Below are 16,636 nucleotides of genomic sequence, written 5' to 3' on the forward strand. Positions count from 1 at the left end.
TTCACCCTCTTCATTTCCCCTGCTACATTTGAGAATAAACATTAAATGTATTCAGCAATTTTTATCCCATAATTTGTTAATTATACAACCTGAATTATCTTGTTTTATGTTCACTAAAAACAGCATAACCTTTGGTCTTTGTATTAGTTGAAAACACACTCTTCAGGAAACGTATGAACTAAAAATGACCAGGAGATATTTATGATCTTGCAAACTGATAAAACTAAAACAAAGTAGACAGTGTAACTGTGGTAATTTGACAGCACAAAATATGAAAGGTATTTGGTAACATAAAGGTATCTCAATTCTTTTAAATATCCCTGGCAGTGAAAAATAAGCAAATTACAACCACCCAAGAAATATAAGCACAGCTGAAACCATGTTAAATTTATCATGTTTTGTGTTTGGTTTGTGGTTTTTTGTTTGTTTGTTTTATTTTTGTGTGGTGTGGTGTTTCGGGGAAGAGGGAGTGTTTGTTTCCTTTCATTTTCTCATTCATTTGTCATTTTCCTTTCAATTTCTCATTTAAGATGCTGTACAATGTATGGGGGGAGGGGCAAGATCTTAAAAATAGCTGCCTTCAGATCTACTGAAACTTGGTTTTCTAAAAATCTGAAGTAGCTTTAGGCTCTATAGACTGTCACTTCCCCTGACTGGACCTTTCAAAAACCTCACTACTGTAGATTCTCTGTGTCCAGAGGACCAAGCTCTGCTGATGAGATCACCAGGACTGTCCCGCTTTTTCTTTTTTTCCTCCTTCCTATGTTTTCAAAAAACTGGTGAAAAGCAATTATTTCTGAGATGCTTCATCAAATCTCAGCTGAAATTGGGTAACATGGTCCAAAATTTGGAGGAAGAGGGAATACAAAGATGTTACATACAAAGACACAGTTTCTCAAGGAAAGAAAGGCTGGAAAATTATTGCCAAAACTACATACATTGTAGTACATTGTAAACAAACTAGCAGTTAAGTTCCTCAATAATACTAAACAAAAAATCTTTCTAATCTAGCTTTTACACCAGTTTCCTGTCCAAGCTCGAGTCACTTCTCTCAAAAATTTGATTTTTCTACTTGTAAGAAGAGGATAATGAGGTCAACCTTTGTTAATCAGACGAAAATAACTACTTAAAAGCTATGACATAGCTCAGGAAGTCGAATTCCGTACAAAAGAAACCAGCATTTGCCCAGCAGCTTCCACGCAGAAAAGTCTGTAAACAAAGAATCAAGTAAATTAAGACTTATACCTTCTTTTTTTTTCCACTGCAGATTCCAAAGTAATATTCATGTAGACTACATATTTTTAAAAAGAGAAAAGTTCCTTAAGTTTACCTCTTTGCCTTTAGTATCTCCATTTTCAATCCATTCAACAGTTACACTTTCATTTTCTTCATTTAGGGATGTTACCATAGCTTGGTGGATTCGGCCTAGAAAGCAAACACAAATGATCATTTACTAACTGGTGGGAATGCTTTCCACAAATTGTTTTCATTCCTGCACCGAGTCATGCAGAGAGAGGCAGGAAGAAGAGGGTTAAAAAGACCTAGGTGATAAAACTCAAAACAATTCCTGGCATGGCTCAGACCAGATCCATCAGTGGAGAAACTAAGAGTCAACGTACTAGTGAAGAACAAAATGAATAGAAATCTGAATGGTAAATAAACAAAATACCACATGAAAGCCACACCACTTAGACTCTCTTTTCATGAGAGAGGAAAAATCCAATACCATGAGTCTCCCATAGTCCGTAAGTCTCCCAAGGTATGTTCCACATCAGCTTGTCTGTCCCTCTTCTAGGCTGATACAACACTGTGTGTCCCAATACAGGAGTGAAGCTTACTGAAATTGTACTCTCATATCCATTTCTTATGGGCATTCAAACAGTTGGTAACTTAACTATAATTAAACTGCCAGCAACTACAATACAAATCCTCATTTTAAAATCAGCTGCTTACACAGACTGCTGAGCTGGAGTTAAAGTGCCACTGCTTTCGCTTAGAATCACAGAATAATTAGGGTTAGAAAGGACTTCAAGATCATCCAGTTCCAACCCCCCTGCCATGGGCAGGGACACCTCACACTAAATCGTGTCACCCAAGGCTCTGTCCAACCCTGCCTTGCACACCGCCAGGAATGGAGCATTCACAGCTTCCCTGGGCAACCCATTCCAGTGCCTCACCACTCTTACAGTAAAGAACTTCTTCCTTATATCCAATCTAAACCACTCCTGTTTAAGTTTTAACCCATTACCCCTTGTCCTATCACTACAGTCCCTAATGAACAGTCCCTCCCCAGCATCCATACTCATCTCCAGTGAAAGACTCAGCAAGCTCCCATAAAGTATAATAAAACCAAGAGAAGTAAGGATTCTTCTTAAATACTGAGTGTACAGCAATTTTATGTCCGACTTGCTAAGCAGAGTGGCAAGGAGCAATTGGAAGAGCAGAACAGTCATGCACTGACACAAAACAATCAGGACCCAGGTGTCACATTGATTTCACATCTTTGCTTTGCTCTAAGACTACTAAGAATTGTGGTTTCTAAAGAAAACGAGCCAAATGCAACTCCTCCTCTAACACCCTTCTTTAATGAGCCATAGCACAGACAAGCAATCCCTCACTCCATACACCCCAAGCCACCCCCCACATGCCCAAGACCATGTAACAGCTCCCATTCTGGAGCAGTCCATGCATGTTCTGCTGCTGCTGCCCAGCACCCACTGCCAGGCAACAACAGCATGGTCCCTACCCATCTGCTCCGGCCTGCATCTCCTCTGCCTTGCACCTTCTATTCTCCTTTCCTAAAGCTCCCAGACCTCCAGATCCACTCTGATGATTGTTTCAAATTTTTGGTTTAGCCATTTCAGTCGTAATTTGACAGGTTTTTTACAGTTAATGTTTTTATACAGTTTAAGCCTCTTAGGACCTGTGGAGGGACAGAACGGAAGCAAAGCTTTGCCTGATACCTGAATTATGGTTTAAACCCAACCAGTTCTGTCTCTGTTCCCTCTCAGCTTCTTGCGCCCCTCCTCACTGGCAGAGCAAAAGAGACTGAAAACTCCTTGACTTAGGGTAAGCACTACTGAGCAACAAACACTGGTATGTTATCATCATTGTTTTCACACTAAATCCAAAACACAACACTGCACCAGCTACTAGGAAGAAAATTAACTCTATGCCAGCCAAAAACAGCACACCCACCTAACAGCACAAGTAACAAATGTATACTGTTAACATTTATTTCATTGCAAAGGCTGCCTAAACATTCACACCTAGTTAAAAATTAAGCAAGTAAGAGTGACTATGGGAAAGCATCATGGAAGGTAACAGCAAATCTGTGTACTCTAATACAATGGGCAGAGGAAGAGACTAACTGAAATTCATGCAAGGTATAGCACGAAGGGGGATCACAGAGCAGCTGGCCTCCGTGAGTAGCACTGCTTTCACATCTGCAGGGCGAACCTTACCAGCAACATATATTACACATGTATTTACAGCCTCTGTGCTTGTCCTTGCCCAAAGCATAACATTCACTTCACCACTAGAGCAGGTTAAGTGGGTTTTTTACCTAGAAAAAGACTCCCCCTTTGCTTCACTTGGCTCCCTTCCCCCAGCATTCAATCGTTTTTATTTCCATGACCCATGCTTTGTCTTACCAAGCCCTTCCATTTGTGCTTCCCAGGCACCATTCTCCCAGTGCCCCAGCTATGTGTGCTGCAGGGACCATCTGTCCTGCGTTCCCCAAGGAGGCACTGCCAGATGTGCGGACAGGGACCACCACCATTCACAGGCACTCCTCCCTTTCACCTCACTCAAAGGAGGTTGTACAGGCTTGCATCCTGCCCTCAGGACTCTGCCTGAATTCTGCTGGTGGCTGGGTGGAAGCAGCCTCACTAAGCATGATGCTCTCTCACCTTATTTTCTTAAATGAGCATTTCTGTGCAAGTTTCCTTTGTGTAAGGTCCTCAGCACCTTTCCATCAGTTTTTCTGCATTTAATAACCTCTTTTGTACAAGAACACCCTGTTGTAGAGCTGTTTCAATTAGCTATCTGGTTCACCAGCAAAGCAGCAACAGAAGCTACTATCTTCCTGTAGCAATGCCACCTTGCCACTCCCACAAAGAGCATGCTGATAACACATAAGGAGGACAGCAGTGTGTTATTAGCATTGTTCCCAGACTAAAGCCAACACATAGCACTGCACCAGCTGCTAGGAAGAAAATTAACTCTATCCAAGCCATACAGGGACACAAAAACTATGGGAACTGGAAGACACTTAATTGGTATAATCTGCAACTGTTTTAAGGCGTGATCCAGCAGTCAATCCAGAATCAAGAGAAATATGATACATTAAAAATGCAAGTTTAGCTAAACACATTCTATACAATGACAATAAGCTATAGTATGTTACCAAATCTTATAAACTTTGAAGAAAAGCACTATCCACAGTTAAGATGTGTGACACTGTATTAGTCATGCAGCCATCATGTAAGTCCTATTACCTTTTCATGTGCTCTATTACTTTTGATATAGAATGAATAACAATAACTTAAAAAGGTTTTATCTTTGCCTTAACAAGAGAAAAGAGATCAAAGCAGGCTGATGAATGAACAGAAAATACTGAACTCTCTCACAAACACAGTAAGCCAGCATGCTGTAATAAAAGAACCACAATAAGTCTTCCATCTCAGTGCCAGATTTCATCCATTCCCTGGCCAAGAAAATCAGAACCAAATAAAAAAGTATTAAAAAATAAAAAGAAAAAACTACTTTAAAAAGTTATGTCCATCTTTGAAATATTCTCAAGATGTTCTCAGCTTAAACAAAAAATGTATACTAGAATGTTTAAACTGGCAATCTACCCATATAATTTTTTCCTAAAAATTCTTTTGCGTTACTAAAAGTTACATGTTATTGATGTGCCAGAAAGCACATTTACATCTTTACAATTGCCTCTTGCTCTCTACAAACAGTATTCCATTATATTTTTCTAGTACACAGCTGAATACAGCAGCTGGGAAATTCAGGAATGCCAGCAACCAATTAGGCTGGCATAAACCTCGTCTAGCATATAAAGCAAGATCAAGCTGCAAATACTAAAGCATAAGAGCCAAATCAATGTGCATAGAATGGTTGAAGGTAACATCCCTGATTTCTGGTGCATTTTCTAGAGTCAGTATCAAAATATGAAATGTAAACATGCCTATATAAACATAAATATGCATTAGGACAAAGAAAAAAAGGAACAAGTGGTTCAGAAAGACAACCTTCATGCACACATCAAAAACAAAAGAAGAAAGTAGAGCCATAGCGCTAATATGCTGACTCTTCACTTGGCATTTTTTTAATTTCAAGTGCCTTTCCTCACACACTTAGAATTCACATCACAACCAAAACCTTTTCTGGGAAGTCATTCCATTGCTATACAGTTCAAAACTAAGGGAGAAGTTATTTGAGAAGGCTATTACTTGTGTGAATATGTTCTGCCATACAGTGCATGGCATCTGGCTTATCTCCTACTGACCAGAGAATGCAGAAAATATTTCTGCAAATACAGCAATACAACACTAAAGCATGTGAAGCCAATACTTTACAATTACCTAAAATACATATAAGTTCCAAAATTCTCCCCCTAATCAATACAAGTGAAGAACATCAATTCTCCATTCCCTCCCTTCCTAGTCATCTGATGAACACCTGACAAACAGAAGAAAGCAAGCATAAACATCTGCAGAAATATCAGTTAAGTCTCCTCTATTGTAAGACTTCTTACGGTAGTTATTCGTGCAGAAAAAGGTTCAGGAAGTACCAGCAAAAGCAAATAACCAGGACTAAATCAAACATTTTAACTAACCCTCAACAAAGATAGTACTGCCAACAGACTGCAAATACCAAGCTGTATTTAGATCCCTATCCCTAAGCAAACTGAACAGTTTCTACCTGCAAAATTTCTCCAAACCACCAAAATTTTGAAGCAGTGAACAGTGACAGTACTAAAACCATGGTCCTTTCATCTTCTTCATACTTTTCAAAAACCTGTGTTAGCAGTATTAAATATTGGTTGATGTTTTCTAAATTACAGCCCAGGAAACAGCTAACATGTAACTCAAACCCCTTTGCACTCTCCCAGATGACTCAAGAAATAAGCCTAGAAAAAGACCACAGCCTTCCCCACTCTTTCTTATAAAATTTCACACCCTCCTCACCCCCACAAAGACACTGTACTCAGATCTCAGGAAAGAGTTTTATGAAGTTTTAAAAATATCTTTGAGTTGTAATAGTTAAAAATCTACACGTAGGCTCTGGATCAGGCCATGGACAAGAAAGGTTTATAATTTCTACTATGACCCTCTCATTCCTCCCCAAAAAACAGTAGGAAGACTCTGCCCAGCAGTGTTATGCTATGACTATACTACAGTTGTTTAAATCTTGTCAGCTCAAAGCCAGGCAATCATTTTCAGCAGGACCAGGCCTTATGCTATATCCTTGCCACATCTTTAGGAGCACAAATGCATTATATTAGCTCAGGCAGTGGCCCACTAGCAGAACACTTAGCTTTCTAAGTGTACCAACACTAGATGTTTCATAGATGAATGAAAAATATGCTACAGCATTACATCTGCTCCAGAGTCCTGCTGAGGATGACCACTGCAACAGAAGCTGCCCAATCCCTTAAAGGATTGCAAAAGGCATTTGTGGAATAGCCGAGATTTTCCTAATCACATTAATGAGGGACTCATCTCTCATCTAGAGACACCTGGACAGGACTGACCTTCACCTTCTGCCATTTGAAATTCAAAAACTAGAATGGCAAGAAGTAAAATTTTCTTCACTCTTTCGAACATAATATAAGCCCCAAGTTGCAAATAAAATACATATGTGTGGATAGAATCATAGAATAGTTAGGGTTGGAAAGGACTTCAAGATCATCTGGTTACAACCACCTCCCATGGGCAGGGACACCTCACACTAAACCATCCCACCCAAGGCTTCGTCCAACCTGGCCTTGAACACTGCCAGGGATGGAGCACTCACAACTTCCCTGGGCAACCAATTCCAGTGCCTCACCACCCTCACAGGAAAGAACTTCTTCCTTATATCCAATCTAAACCACCCCTGTTTAAGTTTTAACCCATTGCCCCTTGTCCTGTCACTACAGTCCCTGATGAAGAGTCCCTCCTCAGCATCCCTATAAGCCCCCTTCAGGTACTGGAAGGCTGCTATGAGGTCTCCACGCAGCCTTCTCTTCTCCAGGCTGAACAGACCCAACCGAACCACACAGGTTGGTGTCATCGGCACACTTGCTGAGGGCGCACTCAATCCCACTGTCTATGTCAGCAACAAAGATATTAAACAGTCCCAAAACCGATCCCTGAGGGACACCACTCATTACTGGTGTCCAGCCTGACATTGAGACATTGACCACAACTCTGTGTGCGGCCATCCAGCCAGCTCTTTATCCACCGAGTGGTCCACCTATCAAATTGATGTCTCTCCAGTTTAGAGATAAGGATGTTGTGTGGGACAGCACTGAACACTTTGCACAAGTCCAGGTAGATGATGTCAATTGCTCTACCGCTCTCCATCAGTTCTGTAGCCCCATCACAGAAGGCCACCAAATTGATCAAGGCAGGATTTCCCCTTAGTGAAGCCATGCTGGCTGTCATGAAGCACCTCGTTGTTTTCCATGTGCCTTGGCGTACCTTCCAGGAGAATCTGCTCCAAGATTTTGCCAGGCACAGAGGTGAGACTGACTGCTCTGTAATTCCCCGGGTCTTCCATTTTCCCCTTCTTGAAAATGGGGGTTATATTTCCCTTTTTCCAGTCGTCGCGAACTTCACCTCACTGCCATGATTTTTCAAATATGATGGCCAGTGGCTTAGCAACTTTAGCATTTAGCATTTGCCAGCTCCTTCAGGACCCACGGATGGATTTTATCAGGTCCCATGGACTTCTGCACATTCAGATTTTTAAGATGGTATCAAACCAGATCCTCTCCTACAGTGGGCCCAAGGTCTTCAATCTCACAGTCCCTGCGTCTACCTTCCAAGAGTCGGGTGGTGCGCTCAGAGCCTTTGCCAGTGAAGACCAAGGCAAAGAAGTCATTCAGAACCTCAGCCTTCTCCAAATCCTGTGTAGCCAGTTCTCCCGAGAGCTTCCTCAGGGGGCCTACGTTGTCCCTAGTCTGTTTTTTATTTGCTGCTTACCTGCAGAATCCCTTCCTGTTATCCATAACATCCCTAGCCAAGTTTAATTCTAACTGGGCCTTAGATACACATACATATGTATATTTATGATTAGGAGGAAAATGAGGCTACAAATCCAGAAGCAGCATTTACAGGAATTACCATGGTCCAGAACATAGTCTCCTGTGCTCTGGGCTCCAATCCTGGCATCTCTGATGGAAGGGTTTTCCTGCTGTCCCATAGCTCAGTGGGGTGAGGAATAATCTTCTATTCACCCAACAATGCCTGTAACCAGATTTGCAAGGAGAAAGACAATTCAAGGCTTGGTGTCTCCAGCAATGTCAGCTGCAGCGATGTCCCTGTGCAAGAGATCACCGCTTGTCATGGTCTGCCCTGCACTACACAGACAGTCCTGCTGCTAATCCCCCAAGGAAAAAACAGCAGTTACTAGTGACAGATGCTTGTCCCCACAACAGAAAACATGCTTGTGGATAAATGAAACTTTGAAACAAAATATCAAAAAAAAGTAGCCTATTTACTTTGTATCTACCACAGTTACACTCCAGATTTGTTTTACTTAATCATATAGATTTTGGTTTTGCCAGCCTTCCTTGTTGTCTTTTCTGTTACCTTAGTTACAGCATTATCATATGTACTACCTGACTTATCTCTTAAGCAAGTTCTTAACTATGTATAAAAAATATAAAGATGTATTTTAATATTAATCTTTGTGAATGATCCCTAGCTACTAACTCACTTTTATTCTCTACATTATTACAGCAATACTCAAGTCCCAAGACAAGCATGTTACAACCACATTTTATGATCTCTGTAAACCTCTACAGTGTAACAGACAGGCATTCTGAGAACAGAAACAAGTATTTCCCAAATCAAGTTTCCCATATCTGCCTGTGTATTTCAGCTTTGAATTAAAATTTAGCTTATTCTTGACCCCATCTAGAAAACTATGAAACTCCAAAAAATCCCCATTTATGTACCTGATTTCTGTGCAAAACCTGATCAAACACGCTGGCTTAGAAAAACAAATTTCACAGATCTTACTGACAGTCCACTAATAAATGAGGAAGGGAAAGACCACAACACACACAGACATGCCACAAGCAGCACATTTAATGTCCCTCAGCCAGCAAACAGGACACAAGTTATTTTTTCCATTCCCTTTGCATTCAACACCAACAAGCCCATCCACTCCAAACCACTAAACTGTACTTTGCCATGATCAGTCTAGCTGAACTTGTTAGCTGTCTGTACTCTGCACCTTCCCTAAAGCACCTACCTAGAGCTAAATCCCAGCACTGCTGCCACAGCTTTTGTTTCTCTAATAACTGTCAAATCTCCAATCTTCTCACATTGTGATTCGGGTTTTTCTGCTGAACTTTTATTTTGCAAGCCAATATGTAATATTTCCCTTTATGTTCAAAACAAGTTTTCTGTGGTTTCCCCAATTAAATGAACATTTTGGTTTTTTACTTCCCTTCAAGGCAAGTCCAGTTTGTTTTTGGGGGTGGGGAGCTAATACTCTTTTAAAGAACATTTCAAAGCGCATTATTTTACATTAATGAGTTCATCCCAAAACATCGTCCCTTTATTTGATTTCAGAAGCTTCAATTGCCAAGTGAAATCAATGACAGCCATCCTATCTCTCACAAGAGTCTTTTAAGGCAAGAAAGTTGGTCTGTGGTGTTGGATTGTTCCATGCCAGAGTCAGTTCTGATTGCATCACTGTTGCACTTGCCTGGTTTCATCAAAGATGCTTCTTCATTAACATGGCAATCAAAAGGGAGTAGGATTCATATCCCCAGATCTGGAGCAACAAAGATGGGTGCTGCGCACCCACGGTGATGGGCATATAGCCGCCACAGAAGTGATAATATACAGTGTTATGTATCAGTTAACATCATAGTAAGTAATTCATTGGCTATTCTCACCCAAAATGAAATCACCCTGAGGTTCACACTGGACTTTCACATCTTCCCACATTACCCACCAAGTATATCCGCGTCACTGAGCAAAAGCAATCCCACAAGTGGGTTTCCCTTTACCTAAAGGAATAACCCAGACTGTCTTCCCCAGCAAATTCCTTAATGTCACCATAGGAACTTCATCCCCTTCCATAGTATGTAAAAGTTCTGACTGGGCTGGGCCAGCCCTGTTGGCAGATCCTATGGAGCTGACCAACCAGGTGGCCTTTGGTAAGTGTGTATCCCAATGTTTGAAAGTCCCACCACCCATTGCTCTCAGTGTAGTTTTTAACAGGCCATTGTACCATTCGATTTTCCCAGAGGCTGGTGCATGGTAGGGGATGTGATAGACCCACTCAACGCCATACCCTTTGGCCCAAGGCTGCTCCGGAAATGAGTCCCACTGTCTGACTGACTTCTCTCTGGGGTGCCACGTCACCACAAGATTTGTTTCTCAAGACCCAGGATAGTGTTCCGGGCAGTGGTGTGGGGCACAGCATATGTTTCCAGCCATCCGGTGGTTGCTTCCACCATAGTAAGCACATGGCGCTTGCCTTGGCGGGTTGGTGGGAGAGTGATATAGACAATCTGCCAGGCCTCCTTATGTTTGAACTTCAGCCACCATCCTTCATATCAGAGAGGCTTTAACCACTTGGCTTGCTTCGCATTTCATGTTCATGGATAACCTGAGCCATAGTGTCCATTGTCAAGTCCACCCCTCAATCACAAGCAAATCTGTATGTTGCATCTCTGCCTTGATGGCCCCAGGTACCATGGGCCCACTGAGCTAAAAATAATTCACCCTTATGCTGCCATTCTAAATCTATCTGAGCCACTTCAGTCTTAGCAGCTTTACCCACCTGTTGGTTGCTCTGGTGTTCCTCAGTAGCCTCACTATTTGGGCACATAAGCATCTAAAAAGATGTACTTTCACCACCAGGTTCTGTACAGGGGCAGTGACAGCTTACTACAACGCAGCAGGACAGATGGGTTTACCTCTGTGCTGCAAGTTACTCTGCTTCCAGGAGTGAATAACTAATGAATGCGAAAATCAAGCCAGCCAGTCCTAAAACTGATCTCAGAAAGCATACTATTAGGTTGAAATTATTAGGTACGCTGTCAAATTCATTATTGTTCTTGTACTAAACTTCATCTGAATATTTTTTCATACTCTTATGATTCAGAGGAACTTCATAATAGATCAATACAGTAATGCTGCACAAAGCCTCTCCCATACTGACAAGAAAGCAGGACTAAGCTCAGGTCAGGTCACCCTGCACTCAGTCCCCGGATTCAGCACTGTGTTTACCTGTTCCACCGCTAAGACAGCAATAAATAGAAGCACTTTGGCATCTCTCCTCCACTATTTGCTACTACTTTTAATTCAGGCACTACACATTTCTACAATGTTTCAACTAGATTTATAACTTTTCTCCTTCTTTTAGTGCAAAATCAAGTAGGTTGAGCTATTATCACTCCTAAAATTGATGTCTATTTTATGGCCAATTGCACCATGACCTAAAATCCTTCTATTCAATTATGCTGGTTTTGTTGTTGGGGTACCACTACATTCATTCTTTTTTTGATGGTGTGTGGAGGCAACTCTTGTAGGGCCCTGTCACTTGCTGTCAGGTTAGATTGTGTCATACTCTTACTGAAACACGGCATAACCCATGACCAACCTTGTCATTCTCAAGCAGCAAGCAATGCTAGGTTGCAATAAAAAAAAAAAAAATTAAAAAAAAAATCAAACTTCTGTGTCTTTTCTAGACCCACGATGGACAGAAACCCTAAGACAACTGGTACGGGTTGGTTCATGTCCACAAGAGCCGTGGGACAGCCCTTTCATGGCACACTGCTCACAGCTACAGCACTTAGTGCCCAGCCCAGGTTCCTTAGCTGCGCCTACGGTGGCAAGCAGCAGAGCTGTAGAGTATAGTAAAATATTAGCTAGAAACATACACATCATCTTCCAGCCTGGTGTTCAGTCACACTCTGAATTACACTACTTTTGGAGTCTGACCCTCGGGCAAGACAGCATTTTGGGTAGTCAGATGCCATGACTTCAAAAGAGCCTCTCAAATATAAGGGAGTACACAAAAAGGTGGCAAATGAGCTTCAACATAGACAAAGAAAAGTTAATGCAGCCCAAGAAAAATACTCTGTATTATGGGCATACAATACTGAAAATGGAACTAAAAGTTACACCTCAAGTAAGAGATCCTTAACACAGTTCTCTTAATACTTAGACTCAACATGCAGCTACAACAGAAAAAAGAAGCCTGTGAAACATAAAAGTGCCATTTTCAAACTATAAATAAAACTTTGCTACATGCACATCTCAAGTACTGCGGCACTATTCTTCACACCTCAAAAAAAGGTGTCACAGAATTAGAGGAGGTAAGGTGAAGGACATCTAAGACAACAAAGAGAATGAAGATACAAAGGTGAGTGAGACTGCTCACTTTTGAGGAAAAGACTGGGTAGATTTGATTGCACTTTACAACAATAAAGGACAAAATGAGTAGAAATCATCACTAAACAACTCCTGCAACAGTGAAGGTGGGAGCACTCCCTTAAGGCACACTGGTTGCGGTAATGTAAAAGTAGCAATGTACTTTTCCATGCAGCAAGCAGGGAACTTCCCAATCTGGCTTCCAAAAGAGCTTGTGGAGGCAGAGAGTGTTAAGTTGGGTCAGAAAGGTATTCAACAAATTCAGACAATAGGTCTACAAATGGCTATTTAATAGGACTAGGCAAAGTTGTACTTCTAATATCCCAGATATAATTCTGGGTACCAGGGGAAGACAAAGATTGCAGACAGTAACAAGGCTGACCTGCTTTCCCTATATAGTCTCTCCTATTATTGCTGGGCTCCATGAATCATCAATTCGATCCACCGGGGTGCTTCTTTTGTAGCGGTAAGTGTATTTTAAGGAAATGGAGGAACCTCCAAAAAAGCAGAAACACTTCATAAGTGTTTTGTTGTGGGTTTGTTGGGTTTTTTTTTAATAATCACATTCTCCGATAAAAGTCGGGGGGGGGGGGGATTTTTATTTGCTTTTCTTAAAGTAAACTTCTTCACACAACAATCTCCCTTTGAAGTGTAAAAAAAGAAGCCTAAAACAAATCAACAATAATCTACCTGTTTTCAAAACTCCTGCAAGGTTTTCCAACACTGCTCCCTTTCATGGCCCATATAAACCCCCTTCAGTTCTTAGATTAAGAAAGATGAAGCAATCAGAGCAGCAAACTTCACTCAAATGAGAACAAGATGTTAATGTATGCCATGATAGTATTATCTGTCCTCTATCACACTTTCCTTTCACTGCTGCTGTGTAAGTGAAGGTTTTCATTCAATTTCTGGTATGACATTCACATATTTCCTATTAGTTGACAACTTGTAAACAAGTTCCAGGAATAGTTCCGTGTCATCTCATTTTTTTTAACTTCTTAAAACTTAATATAATTTGACATATTTTTGTACATTTAGTCAGCAGTTCCTTGGAGTCTTTAGGACAATTTCACAGGCAGCTTCTTTAAAAACTTTCAAAAGTGCTTCTGAAAGCTCCTCTCCAGAATACTTTGCTATATGCTTTTGCAGATCAGTCTCCTGTGTTCAGTACAGATTTCAATACAGTTATGGTATACAGAAGGAAAAACAGATTCAGTCAAGTATTTCTTTCGAACAGCACTGGGGTTTAGTGGATGTTGAAATTTTTTTAGCAACAGGATTTAAGATTGTGGTGGATTCAAACAGTGTGGTCAATACCCTCTGCCAAAAGACTGAGATGACTTGGCCAGCCTTCTGTCTCCCTTCCCCCTTCCTCATTTTGTTTGTTGCCTGAATAAATGGCAGAGACCTTCTTTTCATGATTTTCTCTACTTTCTCTGAAGCTGACAGTAGCTGCCTAGAACAATAGTTTCCTGCACCACACAGAAAATATCTACCAGCACTTTCTATAGTTGTTTCCAAATAGTAGCATTTGCTTTTCATAACCCACCCTGTCAAATACTGTTTTGTTGTTTGTTTGCTTTTTCCATGTCCCTTACTTTAGTATGTTATGTTAGTAAGAATATGTACCATTACTCAATTTATTAGAGCTGCAAACTGTTACTTCTGGTTAAAAATCAGAAACTTTTACTCTCGAATGTTGTATTTTTCCCTTATCTCAACCAGGTTCTAAAAGCTCAAACCAACAAGAAAACTAAGTAATATTTTAATTCTTCTGTGCTTGATGAAAGCTTATTATAACTTTAAAATCAGGTTGTGATTTATATTCACCTCATTTATCACAACCTGAATTCAACTACATGAAAACATAACCCAAAATTAAATCAAAAACCTGGAGCATTCCAAAATCCAGGCGTGTATGTGCTTTTCAAACTGAATTCATTCCTGCTGCCTTCTTCCTAGAGCCAGAGATCTCATCACCACATCACTATGCATGCCTGCATCTCTAGCAAATGCTTTTATAGATCTGTCTGAAGTACACTTCAAACTCTGTATGTAGTTCAGCCACAAAGAAAAAGCAACAAATTCTAGTGACTGTCAAATATGCACCACTGTGCAACAAAAATTCTAAAGCAAAACTCTACAAGGGCACAAGTATGCAATGCACCTTTCTTCTGATGAGAAAGTTTTAAGCAAAGCCCACCTCCATTCACTCATTCAGTGCATTCATCCACTGAAGGCAGCTCTTAACATACTACCTGTAAGTAACAGAAGAGACTGAAAATACTCATGCTTCCAACACCTGAGATCACACAAAGCTGCTAGTGCCTGATAGTAGCCATGAGAAGCTCAAACTAGCACTTGACAAAGCTTCAGTGGTAACTTGAAAGACAGTAACATTCCCTTGCATGAAAAGCATAACCACCCATCAAAATGAAGCAACAGTAAAAGACACTTATTTGCATGTTACACTAAAGTCACTGCGATTGGACAATTAGTTTTACAGTGTCAGTGTTGCAAAAGTGGCAAGGAACTCAAACTAACCCCTTTACAAGTCTCGGAAACTTATTAGTAGGTTATGCCTGATGCAAAAGAAAATTAAGAAACTCTACTACCACATTCAAGTCTTTAAGGAGCAAAATTCTTCATTCTTCTTTCTCAGAAGTCAAATACAAGATCAGACTCAGTGTTGCTAAATAAGACTCCATTCAAAACAAACAAAAAAAAAATCAAGTGGCTTAATTACTAAATCTAACTGATAATTCACATTTTTTAAAATGTCAAAGTTTTGGTTGGGCACACAGTTTTATAGCATTATCGTGAAGAATCTCTACCTACAGCTTTTTACTAAGCAATTCTAAAACTAACCTGAGTTCCTAGCAACATGGAACAACTGAATTTAGACTGTAATAAATAGTAAAGAGTCTTCTAGGCATGTTCTGCTCATGTAAATGATTTGGTGTACTACACACATTTCATAAAAGCTAACAAGCGTAAACCTGATAAATTCATTTTCTTTTCCAGGAAAGGTAATTCTGATTTTTCACATAGCTTTATTACCTTTTGTCTAACAGATGTAAAATCCAGTTTTACATATTTAACAATGGCCAAACTCAGACATAGCAAAATTGACTGCACAGAATACTTTAACAGGGAAGTGGCAATGCCATCTTTGCAACATCCTCCCAGAGAATGACGGTCTCTGGCTGCTCTGTTTTCTAGGAGTAATTACCAGGCATGGAGAAGAATGGCACAAGACAAGAACATCTAGCCACCTCCTCTACCTCCAATGGTAGCTCCACTTGAGAAAAGTATTTAACATGGTAGGTGTACTCTACCAGCTTCCAGTGACTCAACTGTTTATGGATGACCTAAGCCACAACTGACCTGTTTACCACATGTGCCTTCCAAGGACATGAACAAAATGTATTTCCAGAGTATCAAACATAGTCAGTACTGCCTCATAGCTAAACATTTACTACAGAATTCTAAGCATTCCTTTACAGAGGTTAAAGATGTGGGAAAATCATGTCAGTCACCTGTCTATCTATATACTGGGAACACTATAGGAAACAACAGTGCTTTTTAATTCTTTGAGTGAAAATAAAAGAATAGTACTCAAACAGGAATACAAAAAAAGTGAAAGTTTTAAGGCAAGGAACGAGGACAGAAAAAGAAGCAACAGCACATGTGTCTGCACATACACAATATGAACAGATCTAAGGATATAGCTAATAGTAGTTTAAGACAATCTACATCTGGATTACAGTAGTTTTAGTTCCCTGACTTCCCCTCCACCCCTTCCTCCCTCACTCAGTTCCCCACAGCACATTTAACTGAAAACTAACACAGATGCAGTGCACAGACAAGCAGCCCAGAGTTCAACATCTCAAACAGCTGTGGAATCACATCAATAGCCAAAATTAACTGTCACTAACTTAATTATGATGGATGTCTAACAATCTTACGTAAGTATAAAAATATCTACTACAACCCAGGAAAATTTGATCCAAAGA

The 16,636-nt window shown here is 40.4% G+C and overlaps 1 protein-coding gene across 5 annotated transcripts in view; it reads right to left on the bottom strand.

Moving 5' to 3' along the window:
• Positions 1-16,636, bottom strand: part of KIF2A (kinesin family member 2A) — a 64,791-nt gene that overhangs the window by 41,404 nt on the left and 6,751 nt on the right. For 3 of the 5 annotated variants that reach the window (XM_065661329.1, XM_065661327.1, XM_065661331.1), the window contains exons 2-3: positions 8,346-8,468; positions 1,331-1,425 (exon numbers count right to left, since the gene is read on the bottom strand). In XM_065661329.1, the coding sequence (XP_065517401.1) occupies positions 1,331-1,425; positions 8,346-8,424 (174 nt within the window). In that variant the 5' untranslated portion in view covers positions 8,425-8,468. The remainder of the gene's footprint in view (positions 1-1,330; positions 1,426-8,345; positions 8,469-16,636) is intronic. The other 2 variants (XM_065661330.1, XM_065661328.1) reach the window with 1 other exon arrangement.

Source organism: Lathamus discolor, chromosome Z, assembly GCF_037157495.1.
Source record: "Lathamus discolor isolate bLatDis1 chromosome Z, bLatDis1.hap1, whole genome shotgun sequence".
In the NCBI taxonomy this organism is placed as follows: domain Eukaryota; kingdom Metazoa; phylum Chordata; class Aves; order Psittaciformes; family Psittacidae; genus Lathamus; species Lathamus discolor.